This window comes from Numenius arquata, chromosome 9 (genome assembly GCF_964106895.1).
Source record: "Numenius arquata chromosome 9, bNumArq3.hap1.1, whole genome shotgun sequence".
NCBI lineage: Eukaryota > Metazoa > Chordata > Aves > Charadriiformes > Scolopacidae > Numenius > Numenius arquata.
The window spans coordinates 32,983,165-33,008,208 of NC_133584.1; the positions used below are offsets into that span (position 1 = coordinate 32,983,165).

At 37.7% G+C, this 25,044-nt stretch overlaps 1 protein-coding gene across 1 annotated transcript in view; it reads left to right on the top strand.

The window, feature by feature from the left end:
* The window catches only part of EYS (eyes shut homolog), an 895,325-nt gene that overhangs the window by 64,474 nt on the left and 805,807 nt on the right, over positions 1-25,044 (top strand). Inside the window, exons 4-6 of the mRNA XM_074153627.1 lie at positions 5,470-5,663; positions 8,443-8,570; positions 14,071-14,185. Of these exons, the coding sequence (XP_074009728.1) occupies positions 5,470-5,663; positions 8,443-8,570; positions 14,071-14,185 (437 nt within the window). The remainder of the gene's footprint in view (positions 1-5,469; positions 5,664-8,442; positions 8,571-14,070; positions 14,186-25,044) is intronic.

A 25,044-nucleotide genomic window follows, 5' to 3' on the forward strand; every position in this document is an offset into this window, starting at 1 on the left:
CTCGTCCAGGTCGCTGATGAATATGTTGAACAGGACTGGACCAAGTATTGACCCCTGGGGGACACCACTGGTTACAGGCCTCCAGCTTGAACCTGCTCCATTAATCATTACCCTTTGGGTCCTGTCACACAGCCAGTTCTCAATCCACCTCACTGTCTCCTCATCCAGCCCACACTTCCTTAGTTTCCCAATGAGGATGCTATGGGAGACTGTGTCAAAAGCCTTGCTGAAGTCAAGGTAGATGACATCTGCTGCCCTCCCCTCATCCAACCAACCAGTTATAGCATCGTAGAAAGCTATCAGATTGGTTAAACATGATTTACCCTTGGTAAACCCATGTTGCCCACTTCCAATAACCCCCCGCTCTTCAACTTGTTTGGAGATGACATCTAAAATGAGTCTCTCCATTACCTTCCCAGGGACGGAGGTGAGACTAACTGGTCTGTAGTTCCCAGGGTCCTCCTTCTTGCCCCTTTTGAAGACTGGAGTGATGTTGGCCTTCCTCCAGTCTTCAGGCACCTCTCCTGTTCTCCATGACCTTTCAAAGACGATAGAGAGTGGCCCAGCGATAACATCTGCCAGCTCTCTCAGCACTCGTGGGTGCATCCCATCAGGGCCCATGGACTTATGAATGTCCAATTTGGCCAAGTGGTCCCGAACCTGGTCCTCCTCTACTGGAGGAAAAACTTCCTCTCTCCATACCCTCCCCCTGGCCTCCAAGGCCAGAGATTCATGAGGGACAGCCTTAGCAGTGAAGACTGAAGAAAAGAAGGCATTCAGCAACTCTGCTTTCTCCATGTCTTCCACCACTAGGGTGCCCATCTCATTCATCAGTGGGCCCACATTATCCCTAATCTTCCTTTTACTGTTTACATACCGAAAAAAACCCTTTTTGTTATTCTTAACTGTAGTGGCCAAGATGAGCTCGGCTTGAGCCTTGGCCCTTCTAATTTTCCCCCTGCCTATCTTCACCGCTTCCTGGTATTTCTCCTTGCCTGCCAGGCCCCTTTTCCAAAGATCATAAACCTTCTTTTTGTTCCTGAGCTCCAGCCAAAGCTCTCAATTTAGCCAGGCTGGTCTTCTTCCCTTCCTGCTTGTTTTTTGGGATTTGGGTATGGCACTTTCCTGGGCTTTTAAGAGTGCATCCTTGAAGTACGACCAGCCTTCCTGGGCACCTTTGCCCTTCAGGACTGTCTCCCAAGGGACACTTTCAACCATGCTCCTGAAGAGGCCAAAGTCTGCCCTTCGGAAGTCCAAGGTGGCAGTTTTGCTGGCCCCCCTCCTTGCTTCAGCAAGAATTGAAAATTGTATCATTTCATGATCACTCTGTCCAAGATGACCTCCAACGTTTACATCCCCCACAAGACCTTCTGAGTTAACTATTAGCAGGTCCAGTAGGGCACTTTCCCTAGTCAGTTCTCTCACCAGCTGTGTTAGGGAGTTGTCTTCCATGCACTCTAAGAATCTCCAGGACTGTTGCCTCTCTGCTGTGTTATATTTCCGGCAGATATCTGGGAAGTTGAAGTCCCCCATGAGTACAAGGGAGAGTGACCGTGAGGCCTCTGCCAGCTGCTTATAGAATATTTCATCTGCCTTTATATCCTGGTTTGGGGGTCTATAACAAATTCCCACCACGATGTCTGCCTTATTGGTCTTCCCCTTAATTCTTATCCATAGACACTCAACGCTGTCATTGTGCATATTGTTAAGTTCGAGGCATACAATACTGCTCTTAACATAAAGGGCCACCCCACCACCTCTCTTTCCTTGCCTATCCCTTCTGAAAAGTTGGTAACCATCAATCACAGCACTCCAGTTATGTGAGTCCTCCCACCACGTTTCTGTGATGGCAACCAGATCATAGTTTTCTTGCTGTACGATGGCCTCCAGCTCCTCCTGTTTGTTACCCATGCTGTGTGCATTCATGTAGATACACTTCAGCTGGGCTAATCGTCCCACTATTTTTCTGGGAGGGCAAGCACTAATTCCCACCTGTTCATGTGCAGACATTTCTGCAGTTACCATCTTATCACTACTCATGTCTTCACTGCCACATGTGTCCTTCTCTCCCTCATCAACTGCTGCCACAGGCTGCAAGGCCGTGCTGGCACCTTTACCTACTAGCACTGGCACGCTATTCCCGGGCACCACTTTAGTAACCCTGGTTCCAACCCCGTCCCCCTTCAAATCTAGTTTAAAGCTCTCTCAATGAGCCCTGCTAATTCTTGTCCCAATATCCTTTTTCCCCTTTGGGTTAGGCTTCCCCCACCTGCTGCCAGCATGCCTGGTGAGCTGTAGATCTGCCCGTGATCAAAGAATCCAAAGTCCTGCCGTTTACACCAGTCTTTCAGCCATGAGTTGATCTTTTGATTCTTCCTATTTATCCCCCCATCCATCCCTGTGACTGGTGGGATAGAAGAGAACACCACTTGTGCTCCTGATCCCTTGACCAGTCGTCCCAGCACTCTGAAGTCCCTTTTCATTGCCTTTAGGCTTCTGGTGGCTACCTCATCATTGCCCACTTGAAATATCAGTAGTGGGTAATAATCTGAGGGCTGAACCAGGGAGTGAATTTCCTTCTGTATATCCTTAATCCTGGCCCCAGGGAGGCAGGTGACTTCCCTGTGGGACGGGTCTGGTCTACAGATTGGGCCCTCTGTTCCACTCAGAAGGGAGTCACCTATTACAATCACCTTTCTTTTTTTCTTAGTTGATGAGGTCCTGAGGCATGGGGGTGGGTGACTAGTCCTGGGTGCCTCACTGGGTAGATCGTCCTCTTCGTTCTCATTTACCTCATCCCCAAAATCCAGAACTCCAAACCTATTATGCAGATGTAACTGGGAAGGTGAGGGAGGCTGTTGGGGGTTCCGCTTGCCTCTCCAAGGAAGGACCAGCCTCCATTCCCCCCTTTCTATTAAGTCCCCTCTCTCTGCCTGGTGACAGGGTGGGAGGGGATCATCTACTTTTATTAGAGCCTCTTCTTGCTGCCTTTGCCTCAGGGTACGGCTCCACCAGTCTATTTCACTTTCACATTCTCTAATGCTCCTTAACCTTTCCACCTCTTCTCTCAGTTCTGCCACCTGCCTGAGCAGGTCGTTTATCTGCTCACATCGCACACAATGGGTGTCTCTGGGTCTCTGGTCCCTTTTTCTCTTAGCAAGCTCTAACATCTGCAAGTTGCAATATACTTTTACTGTAATTTGGTTACTATGGTGATGAGGAATAGCAACACATTCGCAAAAGATTCTTAGAATATCCTCTGATGCTAAAGAGAAGTGAATATTATGTCCTAAAAGATAGATTCAATTCATTTTGCCTTATTGGAACATTTCCAATGAACTGAGTGATAAAAAGAAAATTGTGGGTTTACCTTTTTTCTGCTAATAGGATTGGCTTGTACAGTGTTTGTTGCATCAGCTGTTCTGGTATATAATAGAGACAGAGTGTGATATTTGGATCTCCTGGTAAATGTTGTTCTACATACTTACAGTTGCTCTATACAGCTAGTCTGTCTTGGTAACAAAATTACTAGAGGCTCACATGCTTATCTATTAATTGGTTTAGAACAGCAGAAACCTGGCAGTTTACAATTCTGAGTTAGAAGTATGCTGTTTACCATTTCAGAAGTACACATATTTTCATAAAATATGAGTTACTGTTTCATGAATGTCTATTTTTAATTCAGCTGATTGAAGTGACTAACAAAATGTGGAATCAATACCTACTACTACTTCAGAATAGATTTATTGTGAAGTTAATGTTATTGCTACAGCACATTATTGAAAAATGCTTCTGATGTAATCTGTAAGTATGTGTTAGGAAGGTGGTTTAAATCAGAGGCCCAAAGTACAGGATATGTAAAAAGCACATTTATTACATAATTTTCCAGAAGTAAATGGAAGTAAATTCTTAGCTGCTATAATTCTGCTATATCTTTGATGTTGCACAATTAAAAAGAGTTAATTGTCCAAAATACTTAGGCAGTTGATAACTGTTGAGGGATGCAGGCAGATTAGTAAACCCCTGCCTGGGGTTACAATAACTGAACAGAACACGGGAAGCTACTGGACACAACATGAGAAGTTGCTGAGCTTACAAAATAACTGAGTGAGTGGCTGACAAAAGTTACAGACAGCACCATGAGTGATGACTGGATTCCAGAAATGGTTAAGGGAGAATTTTGCAAGACACAGAAAAGAGACACAGATAATTAAAGGGAGGGGACTGGGGACTTTTCAGGGATTATTTTCTTGCAAGGCCAACAGAGCCTGGACAGCCATATCAGCAATACCACATAAAGCCAAGATTATCAAGATAACCATTTTAGAAATACTGAATTTGTTTATGGAGATGACAAAACTAGGGCCAGTGGGGACAAACATGTAGGTTAGGGGTGTTTATCTGGGAGAAGAAAAGGGTGAAAAAAGGTGGGGATCAAGGTGGGCAGGAGAAGTACAAATATGGGAAAATGCAGAGAAAAGGTGATAAAAGGGCTGGCTGAGTCTAAGTGGGCTGTGGCTCATTACACTGGTCTGGCTGAGCCCTGCATCTGATCACTGCAGTCTCTTTTCTTTACTATTTCTGTGTTACCTCCCTTCCTAGTGGGCAGGGGTTAAGCTGGACTAGCCAGCAACTAGAATAATACCCAGATCTGGAATGACTAGAGGTCTGAGCCAGCAAGTAGGCAAGATGTCCAGGATCTGAGTATGCATATAAGACAGACTTAAAACCTGTGCTAATATTTGAGGAATCCATTAACATGGGTTTATTTATGCATTTAGAAAGTGAGGGAGTATGTTTGCTGGTGAACTTCAGTACCGACTAGCCGGAGGAGGAAAAAAACTTGAGCCATCATGGCTGTTCATGCTCACTTGAGCTCACAAACGCTGTTTTTGTCTATGTCATGCAGGGAAAGACACTTCTCTCCATGTTGATCCACATTGGCACCGTGCCTGCATTGTGTGTGTGTGTATGTGGTTCTGTGTGCACCTGCTTAGAGTACATTCCGTTTCACTACTGGCTGGATCTGTAAACAGGAAAGGGAAAAATCTCCTTCAATAGTAACCACTGCGAAGATGCTCAGTGACTCTTCAGTGTCTCCTGGGTCTATGGCTCCAGTTCTCATACTCCCTTTGCTACAGATGAGTTTACTCACTCTCACATATTTCTACCATATTTATTCACCAAAGCAAACAAAACATACAGGAATATTTTAAATTCTTTGCTTTTTGAATGGTGATAATTTACAGATGTCCCAGTTAGTAAAGGAGCTTCACAGTGTAGAAAATTTAAGAAAAACACAATAAATAAAAGACTCTCAATCCCTCCTAAAATTAAAATAATAATAATAGAATTAATGAGAAATAATAGGGAAACACAAAATAGTAACAAGGTAATACTTATGGGCAGCATATAAAGATACATGATTCACTCAAACACTGCCTAATTTCTAATGCTTATTTCTTTTAGGTCCATTTTGTGAGGAACCTGGTGATCCTTGTGTATCTCAGCCATGCCTGAATGGGGGCATATGCCAATATAATCAGTCTGGCTATGTTTGTGATTGTCCTGCTGGTTTTCTTGGTCACAACTGTGAAACTGATATCAATGAATGTTCCTCAAGGCCATGTCAAAACAGAGGTACATGTGTCGATTTGCCAAATGTAAGTATAAACATCAGAGATCCCTATTTGGACATAGAATCATAGAACCGCAGAATCACAGAATCGTAGAATCATGGAATAGTTTGGGTTGGAAGGGACCTTTAAAGGTCGTCTAGCCCAATTCTACTGCTATCTTCAGCTAGATCAGGTTGCTCAGAGCCCCGTCCAACCTAATATTGAATGTTTACAGGGAAAGGGCATCTACCAGCTCTCTGGTCAACCTGTTCCAGTATTTCACCACCCTCATCATAAATAGTTTCTTCCTTCTATCTAGTCTAAATCTTCCCTCTTTTATTTTAAAATCATTAGCCCTTGTCCTATCGCAATAGGCCCTGCTAAAAAGTTTGTCCCCATCTTTCTTATAAGCCCCCCTTAAGTACCAAATGGCCACAATAAGGTCTCCCTGGAGCCTTCTCTTCTCCAGGCTGAACAACACCAGCTCTCTCAGCCTGTCTTCACAGGAGAGGTGCCCCAGCCCTCTCATCATTTTTGTGGTCTTCCACTGGACCCACTCCAACAGGTCCATGCCTTTGCTCTGCTGAGGGCTCCAGAGCTGGATGCAGTACTCCAGGTGAGGTCTCATCAGAGCAGAGTAGAGGGCAGAATCACTTTTCTCGACCTGCTGGCCACTATTCTTTTGATGCAGCCCAGGATACAGTACCTTCTGGGCTGTGAGCACACATTGCCAGCTCACGTCCAGTTTTTCATCCAACAATATCACCAAGTCCTTCTCCGCAGGGCTTCCCTCAATCCATTCATCACCCAGTCTGTACTGATACTGGTGACTGCCCTGACCCAGGTGCAGGACCTTGCCCTTGTTGAACTTCATGAGGTTCACATGGGCCCCCTTCTCAAGTCTGTCAAGGTCACTCTGGGTACATCCCTTTCATTTAGTGAATCAACTACACCACTCAGCTTGGTATCATCTGCAGACTTGCTGAGGGTGCACTCAGTTCCACTGTCTATGTGACTAATAAAAATGTCAAACAGTACTGGTCCCAATACAGGCCCCTGTGGAATAGCCCTTGTTGTTACTGATCTCTATTTGGACATCAAGCTGTTGATTGCAACTCTTTGGACGTGGCCATCCAGCCAATTACTTATTCATCAAATAGTCCATCCATCAAACAGATATATCTCTAATTTGGTGACAAAGATGTTATGTGAGATGATGTCAAAGGCCTTACAGAAGTCAAGGTAGACAGCATCAGTCGCTCTTATCCATCAACACAGTCAACCCATTGCAGAAAGCCACCAGATTAGTGAGGAGTGATTTTCCCTTTGTGAAGCCATGTTGACTGTTTCTAATCACCTCCCTGCCATCCCTGTGCCTTGACATAGCAACCAGGAGGTTCTGTTCCATGGAAGTGCCAAAACTAATGTAACTTTTTTAATTATCTTTACATGCTTCATGAGGAAACACAGCATTGCTTGAATGCGTAGCGTTTCTAATATTTCTATGGTTAAAAAGCCCAAATTACACATTTTCAGTTTTTAGTTCAATTGCTTGGAGGTCACTTAAGAAAATTCTGATGTTGTTTCATTTTGTTTTCTCTCTCTCTAATAAAATCTGCTATAAAACATGATAAATCAGTCATCTTTATTACCTAGTGGTTGCTTCTTATTGTTGCTTTTCCTGCAGTATCTGTTTTTAGTTTCTTTTTTTAAAAACTGTTTTTTTGTCAAATATAATAAATTCATAAAGACTCACAAAGTTAAAGGTGCAATAGAGTCATACGTGGTAGTATTTCAAACTGCATTGTCAACGTTCTTTCATTAGCATGAATATTGCAAATAGCAGTGATTATACAGAACAAAATAGTGAAAGAAGAGTTCAAAAGCATATACAAGTGACACATACACTCACAGAGAGAGAAAAAAGAGATATATAAGCTGCCAAAAAAAATGATAGATTTATATAAGCTGCCAAAAAAATTGATAAATTTTTGAATTATTCAATCTGTCTAAATATTTTGTCTAGTAGATAAACTAGCACATACTATTATTATAATCATTTCTATAGACAAAAAGATGCAGTAATTTGTTTCACACAATAGAAATCTCTCAACAGATGTTAAAATAAAGTTCCCCAATCATGTCTTTAAGACCAATTCTGAAGCAACACCTGAACATTTCCAATTTCACTGAAGCAATTAACCCCTATATATTTTTCCTTTACTTTCCAACATTAAGAGGACTGTAAAGAACATTATATAGAAAAATAAGGGTGAAAGTGTCAGCTCTAATAAATATTTTGTTTTATGAAATAACTTACTGTTTTTGTTGTGTAAATTACAGATTGCAGTAACTGACAGATGTCTTTCACCATTGAAAGGGGAAAGAAGGATACAAACCATTTTCTTTCCTACTCTAGTTAGCGAATATTGTGTGGTACCTGAACTATCTAGTGCACTGTTACCGCTTGATAGATGGAAACATTAAATTGGAAGAAATTCAGAAATAAGGAAAAACCATGAATGAATTATAAAGCTCCTTCTTGATTCAGCTATGTAATCTCAAAGCCAGCAAAATCTAGAGCTGGTACATTTCCAACTAACAAACCCAACTCTCAAACAATCCGTGCTGGAAGTCTTATTCCCCTTGCCCTAAATTATGTTTGCAACCTATTTGGGGCTAGGACTGCTTTTTGTTCTGTCTTTGTTTAATATGATGAGACCCCGTCCTAGTTAAGGTCTCTATAGTAATGGAAATAAACACTAATTTCTGTATTGCCTTGGGTACAACAAATAATTATTTCTAATTTCTTTCTCTTCTATAGGATGTGGCATGTATCTGCCTGCCAATATTCACTGGCAAGTTCTGTGAGAGAATACTGAATCCATGTGAATTATCGCTTTGCTTAAATAATGCAACCTGTGTAGCTCAACAGCAGAACTATAACTGCCGGTAAGATTATAAATTAATTTATTTCAATACTTCATTGGATCACTTGATGATACCACACTGATTGCAGAAAGAAAAGACATCATCAGTCACAGAGAACATAGAAAACTCTAAGCTTTTAACATTTTTTTATTTATTTTTGGTGCCCTAATGTGTTAGTCTTCTTGAATACTCTTGGATTGCTAAAAAGATTTAACACGTTTAAGGAGTTATAAATTGTTTCATCATTGATTCTGTAAGATAAAATATATAAAGCCTGACACACTGATGACAAGTGAGAGAATTAAACTGCAGGCACCACTCCCATTCAGGGTGTATGATGTTTATGCTATGTTTCTGAAAGGATAAGACAACTGTGTTAATTTCTAATTCACAGACATGCATTAGTAGCTCTTAGACTGGTCCTTCAAGCAGCTTATTAAAAAGTGCTTCATTCAGAAAGACCATGTTAAAAATTATCCATTTGAAAATAACAGAAGTGACCCAGCAGATATATAATTTCATTCAATTTTAAATAGCTTTTTAGATATTCTCTTACACCGCTAAGGAGTACAATTTGTACTTTTCACATTTGCTTAGATTTTATCTGGCTGCCTGGTGTAAGTTCTGCTAAGCATTACAGAAATGCAGTAAACAACTTTTAAATTTTAGGATATTCATAAAAGCAGAAAATTGAAAGCTGTGGTACGCAAAAGCCTGAAAACACATTATGAATGAACTTAGAAACTGCAAATACATAGCATAAGTATAAAACATAAAGTTGCAGTTCAGAAGAGATTCAGTTGAGAAGTCTGGAAATTAAAACATAAGTAGAACTATGTTTACAATTTTCCCAAAGAAGAAAAAAAGATATACAACTTTATTTATGCTTACACCTAAATACATGTACACATACATGCACACACATACAAACACATACACAGAGTTAGATCTTCCTATGTAGATATGTATAGCACAAAACAACAATGTTATCATTTATTTTCCAATACTTTAAGCCAAGATATAAGCTACTAATTAATTACTGGTATATAGCCAGTCTTTTACACAGTATGTTGGCGTATGAATTAGTATGAAATGATGTTTGAAGCTTACAGTTAAAAATATGAATAACATGAACAATTAATATAAAAGATGCAGGTTGCTTTTCTTTAAAAAAAAATAAAATATCCTGGCCCTGTGTGCAATACAGACTGAATAATTTACCATTTCACAAAGCACTGGTAGAAATGGTCTGTACCATGAACCTCATTGTGCTATGGAAGTTGTTAATAAAAATAGCTATGGAAAGGCAAACAGTCTTTCCCTTGATATACTACGTGAGAATAAGAGTGGAAGTCATTATTTAGATCAATATAACAGCAAGTAAAAATGGCAATTAACAACCCGTTTATATTGATTATCAAGAGAATCACAAGTTATGTGGTAAAACTAGGTACTAGGGGTTTTGGTATGGGGCTCAGATGGTGCAATCCTGTTTCCTACTAGTATCAAGTGATTAGGTCATATCAGATCAGTGGTGCTTAGACTTTACTTTTAATATTTGTGTATTATTCATGCATTCAGCTGTGTTATCTGTAAAATACATACTTCACAAGATAGACAAGACACATTTGCAGAGAGCTAGTTTGAGAAATGGGATAGGTTATAAGCTTATTATTTTAAACACTAAGAACACTAAGAAATAACACCCCAGCGAGAACAGTATGGATAGTGTAATGCAGAGTGCACCCTTCAACTTTCTTCAGCACTGAGTGCTTGAGCCTGTATGTGCTGTTTGAGTAAAAACTGTGGATACTATTCAATTCACATAGTTTTCCCCAGCATCTAAGCTGCACACCAGACTTTCTTAGCGCCAGAAAGTGCCTCATCTCTTCCAAAGAGAAACATCCAGGAGAGGTGAGATCAAGCATCTTCCGCAGGTTCCCAATTTTCTCTGTGCAGAGGTACAGAGAAAGCCTGGGCTGCTGTCCTAAACCAGATACTAAAACTGCATACTTTTAACATTAGATAAATATGGCAGCATTGGAACTTAGTTTCAATACTCAGCCGTAGTTTTGCCATTCAGTCCCTGAAGGCTCCAATTAGTGATTGCAATATTTTTTAGTGTTTATTGTTAATAAATTGAAAATTATTTCCTCTTTTTTTTTTTTTTTTTTTTTTTGTGTGAAAATAAAAACAGTTTTCTACCACTTAATCCCAAATAGTTAAGAAACGTACATTCTGTGTATATTTATGCCTATGTACTTGGAAGGAGACTTGGAAGCAGAAAGTGTGGAGTATGAATGATGTACTTTTCACAAGCAGACCAGATTCAGTACCTCAGTTAGAGCTGCAACGTTGCTGGAGTCAGTGTGCTGAAATGTAGAGGAGGTGCCAAATTTTAAAGAGGGCCAACAGTCAGCAGGTTTTACTGTTTTACTGGGTTTAGGAATCAAAATCTTCTTTGTAAATTTGTGTCTTGTATTAGCTACTTGAATAACAGGATGTTGGAACAGTGGTTTAAGAGTTTCAGTTTTCTTAAGTCTTGGAACAAACTTGGAAGCTTTCTAGCTGTGAGTCATGTTTTAGGTCATTTTACCTAAAGGAAACCTGCCATTAACAATGTTGCTATATTCAGGAGGTTTAGAGTTACACATTCAAAGTTTTAAGTGGTTTATTTCATTTTTGGTAATAATTGTCAAATACTGTAGGTTATGACTATGTCTAGTTACTCCACAAAAAAACTGCATGTGTTTCATTTGGTTTAATAATACTACCTGATCCACTTTTACAGCATTTAAACATTTTAAATAAATGTAATGGCATTTAGCTTACATGCATATACAAATGACTTTTTAATCATTTTTCATTTTTATTTGGTTGCCCCTATTTTTTCTCCTTCTCGTTATGCCCAAACTATATTCCGCTTATATGCATCACCTTTATATATATGCTTATATGCATCACCTTCAGAAGTAGACAGCTTCTGTCTACTTATACTTTCTTCTATAGGAAAGCAGTTGTTTTCCATTCTAAACATATAACCAATCAGACTCAATATAATTTTTTTCACTTCAGTTATGATGTATGACTATCTTGTATCCTAATTCCATCTTTTCAGTCTTGATATCATACACAACTTTGTGCTAAGAGTCTAATAGTAGCATTTTTTCTTAAATGTCAAAATTTAAGGTGAATTCAAATAGGCAGTGAACAAGGATATCCATCACAATAAATCGTGATTGTTTACTTTGTATCTTCTTCTGTTATCCTTGTTCTTTAGGACAATAAAAAGTCACAAAAGGTGTGAAATGGTGTTCTGAGAAGATTTGTTCTGTTAGTGTCATCTTCAGAACTTTACTGCTAACTTTCTTGCTGTTCATTTACTCTTGTCTTCTCTGACATTGGTATGTCTATTGCAAAACAACAAAAACAAAACCAGAAAAAAATGGCTAAATATAAAAATTAGAAGAAGCAGTTTCTAAAATTGGCTTACTAAATTATCTATTTTATGAAACAGTCATAGACTACCTAAATAAATTGAACAAAGAAAGCTAGGAGCACTTTCACCTGATTGTAGATAATAGGTAAAAACAAATCAGTAAAACAAATGTTGTAACTGAGTTTCTCCAATTCAGTTTTAAATGTTATTTAAATATGGAATTATAACAAAAGATGCAATTATTTTTTTATTATTCTGCATTCCTAATATATGATGAATGGTGCTGTCTTATAAAGGACAACAAATAGGCTATCTCTTGACACGTAATTTTGTTTAGAGGGACATATTAGTATGTAGCTAGCTATCTTTGAACATGCTGAAATAAAAGCACCTAAGTATATGAAAAACTACTTTAGCTACAATAAGTAAGTGAACTGGAAATTTGTTAAGAATAGAATTTGCAAGAATTGTGATTCCAAGTACTTGAAATGGTAGCAAAATAATTATTGGTTTTACATACAGCATTTTTTTCAAGAGGAGGGTGAGGACTGTGTAGTCCATTGCTACTGGCGTAGAGTGTCCTCCTGTGGTTGTGTCTATACTAGCCTCAAAGAATATAACTAGAGAAGATTCTCCCACATCCTATCTCTGTCCAAATGGGTCTATGCATGGACTGTACGGATGCTCTCCACAGGTCACAGGTGAAATCCAGCCTGTTTAACATTTCATCAAAGGCTAATAAGTGCCTTAAGCCGCTCAACAGTTAACCCAAATACTTTCTATTGAATGTTGTTGCCTGAGCGTTTCCTATTGAAAATATATCCTTTACTTTCATATGTTACGTAACTCTGAGAGGCTTCATGCATTTTGAAACCATTTAATGCCAGGGATGGCGTTATTTTTTAAAGTGGAGTAATGTAAGCAACACAACTGAATCTCATATCCATTAGGAGCAAGAGCACAGAAAAAAACAGAAGCAATTCTGTATCATCTTCATGATTTCCAGCTTCTGTGCTGAGTCATTGCCAAAGTACCCCTCAGAAAAAGCTAAAGAAACTTCCCATCTATAACTTTTGGGTTCCTTCACCAACACAATTTTTCAGCTTACTGTCTGTTTCCATTCTCTTATTTCCACGCTACCAGAACAAGCCTTTAGACAGAGGAACAGGTTGAGCCTGTCTCTAGAAACATATCAAGTGAATTTCACAGGGCTTATGTATCTATCAAAACACAAAAGAGACTTTTTGCAGCCTGAATTTTACTTTTGGCACATTTTGAGCAAGATATAAATATTCAATTATTTTTCTACACTGTCCCATTATTGCTTTTGAATAAGACTTGTTTACTATCTATTTGAATCTCATCTATTTTTTGTGTGTATAGGGGATTTTTTAAAACACTGGAGGGCTAGATAAGAAAAGCTAATGGTAAGTGCTGACATGAAGCAGAAGAAATGTCTGCAGTTCTTTTTACCGTAGAAGAGTTATCCATGGCTCTGTTGGCGTCACATGGAACTAACAAACTTTGATGAAATAGAATGCTAGTTTTGTTCTTTACAGAAAATACCAAATTGCAATTAAGCAAACACAAAAATAACCATGCAGTGTCCTGTTCACAGGTTCCTTACATTGTTCCTTACATACCTAAGCATGTCATTATTGACTACTTCTTGTTAACCACTAGTAATGATTGATGCTAACTATTGTAAACCTAATTTATCATCATATTTCTCATTTTCCTCTCTGATGGTTTAATTGAACCATCCTTTCTAATAGATTTCCAAAACCCCATTTATAAATTTTTATTAAATATTATCTTATTTGAGATTGTTTTTTTGTTTCCGGAAGATTATATAAAGTATTGGTATGAAAATGCTTTAATCAATGAAAAAAATTACTTTATGGACAAGCAGAATCATGCAACTGATTTTAATTCCTTGAAAACGTGTTCTGTTTATTTTAAATAACATATGAGGTCTGTTTTGTTACTGCAAGTACATTAGTTAATAGAATTATGGAACATAATTAAATACAATTAACTTTTAAAATGCAAGTCCTCTAAAATACACTGGTGTATTTGCAGCTGCGTGCCAGGATTCACTGGAAAGAACTGTGAGGAAGTAATTGACTACTGCAGGCTGCTCAGCATCAACTGTCTGAATGAAGGATTGTGTCTTAATATAATTGGAGGATTCACTGTAAGTAATTTAATACATGTTAAACTAATTCAGTGCTCCAAAGTATAAAAGCTTCAGACAAGCAGAACTTGAAACACATTCATTAAGAGACAAGAGGGACATACATTTATGTGTTTCTTATTTATTTAAATCAATAACACAAGGAAGATTCACTTGGGTAATATGGATTTTTGTATTACTTTTCTACTGAAACCGCATTTTGTGCTGTATCAAGTAAGAGAACTGGAGAGCATTTTTATAGTAAAAAGAATATATAACTAATTGTGGTCCAGTGCTATTACCCACGTAGATGATAATCACAGCTATATTGCAGCCTCTAAAAATACGTTGCTTGAACTGAGTACATCTGTTGCCATTGTTTAACCAGAACCAACTTAGTAATTTAAATATAAGCACATTTAAACTTAATACAAACATAGAAGTTTGGTGACAAAGATGTAATGCAGTGAGGTTGTTTCCAACTGAAAATTTGAAAAAATGTAGTCCTGCTTGGTTCAACTCTCAAAAAAAAAAAAGCTCCTGAAAATGTTGATCAAGATTGATCGTGTATCAAGATTCTTCTGACTGTAGCTTGTCAAAAGAGAGGAAATAATAGTTTCTCCAACAGTAGTAATTGGGAACAACTTAAAGGTTTCTCTAAACAACCACTTGCTCTGCAAATAACAGGAGATGATCACAGAATCACAGAATGGTTGAGGCTGGAAAGGACGTCTGAATGTCTTGCCAACCACCCTGCACAAGCAGGGCCACCTAGAGTCATTTTTGTAGTCCTACTCCAGTTACCTGTTTGGGTGTTCAGACAAAATGTATTAGGATTACTGTTACTCCATGCTTCAAGGAGTAGGAAGAGTAGTCTCCTCTGTAAGGGAAGGAGACAAGGGTGACAGCAAGGCCATCAGGGACAAGGCGCACAATCCCTCAATACCCACAAGAACACAGCAGATCCAGATATTGAGCCAAAAGTCCAGTGATCACCAGAGAAGTACTTAGTGAGGAAGCAGGTTTGCAGTCAAGCTGAGTAGTCACGTCAACAGGTCAGAATCAGCAAGATACAAAGCTGGATACAAGCATACTGACAAACTAGCTCAGGAAAGGATCTAGTGTAAAGGCCTGATCTTAAATGCAGCTCATGAGTAAATGAACGAAAATGTGAACATCTCGTAGACGGGTTCTATTTTCACAGTAGAATGATCCAAGGTGATAGTGCCGGGCTGCATCAGAACTGATCTTGGACACAGGCAGTTAAACCCAGGAGAGAGGGGAAAAAGAGAGAGCCTCTCTGCACGGGAGACTGCAAACAAAGATTATTATAGGCTGGTCAGGCCAATTAGAGCCTGTTGATGTATTCAAGGTCCTGACAGTTTCTCTGAATATTCCTTGTATGTAATTGTTCATTCAGTTCAAATATCATTACCTTTCTCATGGTCGAAAAAACTCCAACACTTTTTACCTGTCTCCTTGTGTTTGCTCATGTTCCTTGAGTCTTATCTGATCTGAAAACTCTATACACAAGTGACCAAGGGTTGTTTCTCTTATTTCCTTATGGGAACAGAAGGAAAAGAAACTTCCAGTCATTTGTTTAAAGTGAACAGCCCATATTTTTACACCTAGATCTGTGTGTACATTCTAAGTAAAATACTGCTGTGGTCATTTCAAGTGTCACTAAGAATAAAATTCATAACACTGTTGACTGCATCACAGTCTCCCTATTGCTGCATCTTATCCTTTCCCTTAGTCTCTGATCTTAATTACCAGGAGCAACTATTTAGGTTGACCTGTTACTTATTCAAATACCTACACTTCCACAGATATGTAATCAGATCTATAACAGACCTGTAACAAGAATTTCATTCAGGAGCATGATAAAATTACTGAAGTAAGTCTATCAGATGTAAATGATGATTTCAGAAATTAATGAATACTGTATTACTGAAAGAAATAAGTATGTTGTATCTGCTAAATTCGTAATTCTGATGAAAATTCTTTTCAAATTTGTTTTAAGAACATTTTTAATACTATCTATAAATATATATTAACTAGATCAATAGTATATTAAAGTGGTTTAGCACAAAATCTGAGGTAATTTGAAAAATATTGCATATCAGAGTTTTATGCCAATAGAGTATAAAACTTCCATACGTAGAAAAACATAATTCTTGTTTTGTTGCGTAAGATATATATAAACCCACAGAAGAATAAAGTAGATGGCAAGGAATTCTGTCTGAGAATTTGCCTCTCCTAGCTGTTGTCAGCAGACAAAACATATAGAAATACTGAGCCCAGTTCTGCTGCACTTAAATAAAAGGATTCATGAAAAGATATGTGATTTAGAAACTGTTTGTGTCTCCCAGTTAACTTACCTACATGATAGACTGTCGTGGTTTTGACCAGATTAACCAATCAGAGCGACAGATGGCCCCTCCCCCCCCCCCTAAGGAAAAGAGAGGAGAGGAAGAGATAAAAGAGATTTATGAGTTTAGAAAAAACTAAACTACTTTAATGAAAATATTAATAAATAATGAAATAATAAATAATAATAAAAAAAAAAAAAAAAGGAAAAAAACTATATATACAGTATATACAAAACCGTATCAAGCTCCCAGGGTGATGATCACGTCACCGGCAGGCACAAGGGAAAAGTCCCAGGCTGGACTCAGTGATGGACAGGAGCTGGATTCCGGATCTGGAGTCAGGATTGCTCGGATCGGGATCAAAGGCAGACAAACAGACAGGGTCCTCCTCAGATGTCGGCCATTGAAGGAAGAGAGATGACCCTTTGATCCCTCAGCTTTTATACTGAGCATGATGCAGATGGGATGGAATACCCTGTTGGTCAGTTTTGGGTCACCTGTCCTGTCCGCTCCTCCCTACAGGTGTGACCCCTCTACGCTTTTCCGCTTCCGACCCTCCAACGGGGCAAATAACAAATTTACCTGACCTTGGTTGTTATAGCAATAAGTATAAGCAAGGGCCTCTCTGCATACCATTCCTTGGTATTATCAGGTCTTATCACTATGAGAGCGAGCAGTTTCTGAACAATATGCCGTTAATTTCAGAGTTTAGTTAGTTAGAAGAGGCCCAGCTAACAAGGAAAAAATTACTGAACAGAAAATTAGTTCTGTTTTACCTCAAACCAGGACATAGACTCAAAACAGAAACATTGCTTTTAGCTCTTTTTAGCTACTTATGTCCACTTATATCAAGTAATAGCAAAAAATACAGTGTAACAATTAGAATACAAAAGTGATATAATTAATCAGTGAGGACAATGTTGTGGTGGGTTGACCTTGGCTGGACACCAGGTGCCCACTAAGCTGCTTTATTACTCCCCTCCTCAGCAGCAAGGGGAGGGGGACAGAAAATAAGATGGAAAAAAACCTCATGAGTCAAGATAAAGGTAATTTAATAAAGCAAAGGCTGCACACAGAAGCAAAGGAAAACCAAAGATTTATTCCCGGCAGCGGGTGATGTCCAGCCACTTTCTGGGAAATAGGCCTTTAGTACACATAGCATTTGCCCAGGAAGACAAACATCATCATAATGAATGCCCCCCTACTTTAGCTATTATTGCTGAGCAGATATCTATGGTATGGACTATCCCTTTGGTCAGCTTAGGTCAGATGTCCTGGTTATGTTCCCTCCCAAGATCTTGCCCACCTCCAGCCTACTGTTGAGGGAGAATGTTGTAGAGACAGCCTTGATGCAGTGCGAGCACTGCTCAGCAGCGGCCAAAACACTGTTGTGTTATCAACACCCTTCTAGCTGCCAGTACAAAGCACAGCAATATGGGGGCTGCTGTGGGGAAAGTTAACTCCACCTCAAACAGACCCAATACAAATGTATATGACATATGGAGTCATTAAAGTGAATACTAATCAAACACAAAAAGATTAAACCCCAAAATTTTAGGAAAGCAAACTAAAATTGGGTATCAAGTTTTTGTGTAGTTACTACCATTTACTGTTAGACACAAACAAAATAGCTGTATAACAGTAAACGTTTTCATGGAATAGTCCTCAAAAATACACTTCTGTAACCAGAATAAGATGTGATGCTTTCTTAGCAGACACTGAATTAGGCTTTACAATGGAACTAAATGACTTGGTACAGCAAAGGTGGATATTTTTCGTTTAAACCTTGATGTCTACAGAAGTGAATGGTATGGTATAGTGCCTTTTAGAAAACTAGTACGACTGGCCTTTAGAACTGAAAAATAAAACTGAGCAAACAAAGGGAGGAAAGCATGAAGAATACTAAAGACCCCAATACAAATTACTGGAATTTTTGTTGTAAATATACATTATACGGAACGACAGTTGAAAATCATTGCCTTTTTCAGACAGTCAGCCTGTGGTGTGGTGCCTTTATTTGGAAGATAAGCAATTTTACATCAGTTGTAGGTTAACTCCTCTTTGAAGACAGAAAAAACTATGGATTCTGCTCAGCCTTTTTTTTTTTTTTTGCTTCTCCTAGTTGTAACTTTCTTGATTGTAATTCACTTTCCCCATAGAAAATTTGTATTTTCAGTATTATCAGAAAATCAAACACTGACGAGTAGTTTGAGAATTGCAGCTGGGAAAAATTTGGCTGTTAGATTATCTTTTTTTTTGCAAAAGCAGATTTGGAAGTATTGAAACATTCAATCCATTAAAAAAAAAAAAAAAAAAAGAGAGAAACTAACCCCACAACAAAATAATTTTTAAAAAATCAAGGTGTTGAATCTTGAAATCTAATTTAAAAATTTATTTTTGTTTTGAAATTCATCTCTAGTTTAGTTTCAAAGAGTAGCAAATACTTAGAATTGAAACAACACAGGGTTTTTTTCAGTATTCTAAGTTATTGGTTCAAGTAACTGACCACTAATTAGTATTAATTATAAGTAATTGTAATATTAATAGTTACTCTGGGTACATGTATTATATTCAGTAATTTACTATAAGTTGTCTCTATTAAGAAATCCATCTGACTAACGTTTATTAACTTTATGCTAGATAACAATGCTTAGCTACAGGAAGCATTTACTGATGATGCCACTGTGTCAGATAAACATAGGAGTTTTTACTTCTTAGGAAATTAAACTTGTCCTTGCATTTCATATTCTAATATTTAATATTTTAATATTTCAATTCTCATTTCACATATTTCAGAGTACAGCTGTAGTAGTAACAAATAATTTCCTTTGTTATTTCCTTTGCTGCCCATCATCCTGGCAACCAAAGTGATGATGTAGATATTGAGATAGGATTTATCAATACAAAAATATTGTGTAGTTGCATAATTAATTCTAGTTAACGTAGCTTAACGAAAACAGTTCACATCAGACAAAGTAGATTTAATGAGATGACCTAATGGATAGCAATGAAGAAATATTTTCTGCTGCAATTCACTCATTAAGCAAAATAAATCATTTAATGGAGCAAGTTCAATTCTAAGGAAAAAAAAATGGATCTTGGTGGATATAGCAAATCAAATGTATTGAAACAGGAAAGTTGAAGTTGCATGCTCTGCTTTTTGTATCGCACGTACCACCCTGCCCCTGTCCAGAAGAAGCAGAAGATACCACAGTTTGTGTAACTAGATGTGCATGTTACAGCCAACTGCCAAGATAAATGTAAAAGAACTAGATTTCTGGCTAAGATATAAATTTTGGATTTTTTTTTATTTTTAATGAGGCAAAGTATCAACTGATTAAAATGTTATTACTATATTATTTGGCTTACAGGTTTGAAGATCTGTGAAGCAGTTGTTATTCTAATTTTAAAATTTTACTTAGATTTATTTGTAAACCATATTAAACTAACTAAAAAATGAGTGAATAGTTAAAGAGGAAAACGATTATAAATTGGGAATTATTGTCCCCTATGATTGCTTTTAATGGACCTCATGGCAATTTGGTTCTGGACTAGTGATTTGTAGTATTTTGGCACAGTAGAAAATACAAAACTTTTTCGGTTGAAATATGCAGACGACCACAGATAACGGTAGCGTAGTTAATAATACGCAAATCTGATATAAGGCTATACTACTTAGGAAAAAATGTATTCTAATAGAGACAAATGCAAGGCTGTATGCACAGGATAAAGAATGTGAGTTACACAGAAGTGACTGTTTCCTGATAGTCAGCGACAAAGATGACAGCTTTGAGCTCAAGGTAGATATTAAATTTGACACCATGCTCTTGATGAAAGCAGAAAGACAATCCCTGTAGTTGTAAATTGAACGCTTGTATATAGAATCATTTTCTGTGACTATCAGTGGAGGGTACATCATAGGTAGTTCTGTGATATAAATTGTTTTAGAAAGGCTGAAAAACTGGAAAACTTTATTAACAATGAGTTTTATGGAAAAAAAAACCACTTTAAAACTATATTCTCAAACACATGTACAGATACACAAAGTGAAACCAGTCCATGGACTATCAGTTTTCTTCAGAAGAAAAACAAAGGAACAGTTGTATTAAAAATATTTAACTCTGGGTACCAAAAAATGTTGAAGTCACATTAGTAAAGAAGTGCTAAAATATTGTGCATAGAACTGTGCAGCTGCTTCTTCTATGCACTGCTGACTATACCAGGACCATTTTCAAAAATTGTTAGGTAATAAAATATGGTGTACAGCAGTGTAATAACACTTTTCCATTAGATCAACAAGGCCAGGTCATATCTGTCCTGCTCTAGTGAATAACTTCACCAGACTTTAAGCTTCATGAGGGTCTACTACTGTGGGGTCCAAAACCCCAAATTGCCCCAGAAGGCTGGAAAACTTACTGTGGATTACTTCTAGGAGTCAATGCAGTAGACTTATTCCACTGATACTAAAAGGATGGGACAAGGTTATATTTCCCAGAGTTGCCATAAATAGTCAAAACTTTAAAAAAATCCCACTTTATTTGGATGTTTACTTTGTTAGCTAGTTTCTAAAATACAGAAAGGTGATATTGCAGCTTTGCCTCAGTTTAAAAATCTGGATACAATTTGAACATATAATTTTAACAGGTGGTAAATAGAACATTTGAACATTACAGATCTTCCTCTTTCAAAAACACCACTATGTAAAATTCCATTATTTAGTATTGATTTGTCAATTATTGCAAGAACATTGCTATTGAATTTCTCCTGTTTTGCAGCTACAATTTTGGAATAACTTCTTAAAATCTGTTAATCACTGTCAAACTTCTGAAGAAAATATAATATAACTTATTGTTGATAACCGCCACCTAGGAAAATTTTTAATTAATATTGTCCTGATTTGGCAACTTTATCCTAAACACCTCTGCCTACTTGGTATTAGAAGACAGGGTCCACTGTTTTAAGGAAAAAATTGAATTATAACAGGTTTAATATAAATTATACTTGTATGAACCAATTGCAGATTCCAGCAGAAGTTTATTCAATAAAATTATTCAGTTGCATCATTTTGACAATATGATAAGCTACTTCTTATAGATATATATATATTCTTATAGATATCTGTTATCCTTATCTTTTCATGAAGATGGGGAAAGATGAACTGTTCCCAAAGGACAGCTGACAGGGAAGAAAGAGCCATTGTTCCTTTCATGCTGATCATACTGCTGCCACATACTAACCACCTGGGGCAATGTAGTGGTTTGGGTATAGTTGTAGTGAATTAGACTGGCTCTAGCAACAACTCTTGCACAAGGAGACTGGGCAGTAAAAACAGGTAAAGAGGGAATGCAAACAAGGAATCACCTGGAGACTGTGAAACTTTCCTCTAGGTCCTAAGGGGGAATCAGATATCTGACTATCTATTTATCCACAGCAAGTGGCTTATATCAAGGCAAAAGAATGATCCCTGCTTAAGATCCCGTGCTTTTTTCCTGAAACATTAGTATTACAGTTTAAAAAAAAAAAAAAAACAAAAAATTATCAAACTGATACTGAAAAAGAAAATTCAAGTAATTTAGTGTAAAATTTGAGGATAACAGATCTGTCAATTATCAAATTTTTGAAGATGAGCAGTTTCTAAAACACAATATTGGGAAAGTCAAGAGTATGAAGACTGTGAGGTTTCTGGCATACAAGCTGTCTTTACCCTCTAGAGAGAAACAAGAGATTGTGTTCTTTGGTTTTAACCACTGAATTGCATGGAATTTACAAAATCCATAGGGCAGTCATGACAACCTAAGAACTGCATTGAAGCAAAAGAAGGTGCGGCTCTACAGCATTTGCAAGCAGGAGATTTGGAATAGCTACACACTCTCTCCTGTTTCTGCTCTGCCGTATACTTCTTATGCAAGGGCATACAGATTATAAATGCATTCAACTCTTTGCAGGGTGTAAAAATGCTCATTCATAACATCTTTTTTTCCCTAACAGTTCTGTGCTATGTTACGAGTAGCTATCTTTCAACTTATACTGTCTGCATAGCGTATCCAAGTCTATTTTGTCAATGTGCCTTTCTCACATCGTCCTGACAAACCACTGATTCGTACAAAGCTGTGTGCTTACAGCTAACAGAGGAATTGGGTCATACAGGCACAAAACCTGAAACTGAAGGATGAAGTAAAAGTAATGCCATTGTAAGGTCCATTACCATTTACATGCACTACACTTGAGACAAGGACTAAGCAAATCATACATACTGTTTGAATAGCAGGGCTGTTTTGGCAAGCAAATAAACACTAGAGCAGCATTAAAGAAAGAGACAACAATCTGTGTTATCGTTATGAGTCTTACAATTACACCTACTGTTGGTCATTCAAAGGAAATATTTAAATTTTCTTTGAGAAACTGTATTGACACTTAAATGTGAAATTTTATGTTGGAATTCATTGTCAGTGTCCTGGTGCCTTCCAAAAGAGTAGCAGGAATTACTGCTGATTTCTGGCTAGTCTTCATACAGTGTGGTGGAAGTAAATTGGGCTGTTAAGGGGGAGTGAAGGTAACCAAAAGGAAGTAATGTTTTTAACTTCTGTAAGTAATTTGCAGAATATCTGTTCTGTAAACATCAGGTGTTTGCATATGCCTGGCGAATACTGATTAATAAAAACTTGTATGTATAAACCGGAACCAAACCAGAGAACACCTATTGCGTACCAACATGCATACCTTCAGATAATTACTCTCCCGTCACTCAAATTTTTCTTTCTTATATGGACTTGCATTTAATAGTGTATATCAAATAGTATGATCCACTGCAAAAGGATAGAAAAATTAATATAGTAGAAAAGGTAGGTGTCTAAAATCTCGCTATGCAGATGGCTCTGTAGCTGTCCATGTTATATTCTTTTAATCCTCTTTCTCACAACTGTATACCAAAACCATCGCTGTTATATCGGGAGTTTTATGCTGAGACTGAGATAGTTCAATAGCAAAGAATAAACCAAGATAATGCGTGTCTGATAAAGTAAAATTGTGAGTACAAATGAATAATCTTGTTCTCTGGTAAAGCAAAAGAAGCTTACATAGTAATATAAAGAACTGTCCTCACCATAGACAATATGTTCCTTCTTGGCGGGGTGAGGAAGAGAGGAGAAAGGAGGGAACCTCTCTTTCTCCTGTGATTTTTCCCCATGTCTGAAAGCTGGTACATGGTGCACATTCAACAGAAATTGTGCAGAAATTACAATCAAGCAGACAAAGCTCCAAGTTTCATCCCTAACCAGATGAAGTTTTCCCTTGCGGGTGCAGAACCAGACCCATCAGCCAGCTGTCAGGCTGGGAATCAATCTGCTTCTTTTCAGAAGAGTGGCAAGTGGTGCCAAGCCCTGCAGTCCTGCATCAGCCTCCACAGCCTTTGTACAAACTCTGCTGTCACCACTCCCCTTAGCCGCTTTGTAAGTTCTTCCCTGAGGAGCACTCTCAGTCCTAATGCTCTTTGATAATACTTTATCCCCAGAAGTCTGACTAAATTTATAACCCAGAAGTAAAGCATCTGTATGCGGAATTAGCAATAATCTCTAGAATTGAGCTACATCAGTCACACTGCTTAGACCTTGTAGCCCTAAGAAGGCCTCAGACTTATTCTCAGAAAAGCCATTTGTATTTATTGCATGAGAAATAAATTCTAGATAACGTATCCAAAATGAAGAGGAAGTACAGCTGAGAGAAAACATTACCTTGTTTAAAAAATGTAGTTCTTTCAAGAAAACACCACACTAGGGCTCTTTTAAAGCCCTCTGCACTGTATCAATCAACATTTGTTTTCTGGGTATAAAAAAGTCGTAAGGAAACAAACATTTAATATGTCTGGCATACTATATATTAAAGCAGTTGGTTGGAGTGATAAAATTGTTATGAATATTTATAACTGCACTACTAAGCAATGCTAGAAGCAATGAAAATTGGCACTGCAAAATCTACTGCTCTCAGATGCAACTTTTATACTTATGTACAACATATAAAATAGATTATTGTCATTTTCCTTTTTTAAAAAATCTAGTCTTTCCTACTGTTTTCTCCCCATGGACTTTCTGAGCAATACAGTTTCATCTTTGTGAAGCGACTTTGCCACCGTCATTAATTCTACTGATGTCTCTCCTGTATTTGTCCTTCCAGCTGACTGTTCAAACAGCAGTAGTTCAAAGTCAGATACTTCCATTAGGGGCTAGTTTTGCACAAGTTAATTAGTCCATTTTCTTCCACACAGCAGCAGTAATTCTACAGAAGAGTTCACATAAATTTTAAAATGTCTTATACAGTTTTGTGGTTCCTCCGTATTTAATTTGAACTTTATCAGGGCAACTTTTTAATGCTTTTCTCCTGCTATTGAAATAAACAGCATCAAAGCACCCTAGGTACATTTCATACGTGCTGTTAAGTATCTCTGAGCGGCACAGAAGTTAATGAACAGTAGAATTCCTCACATAAGCTAAATATCTTGCTTCCCAGAAATCA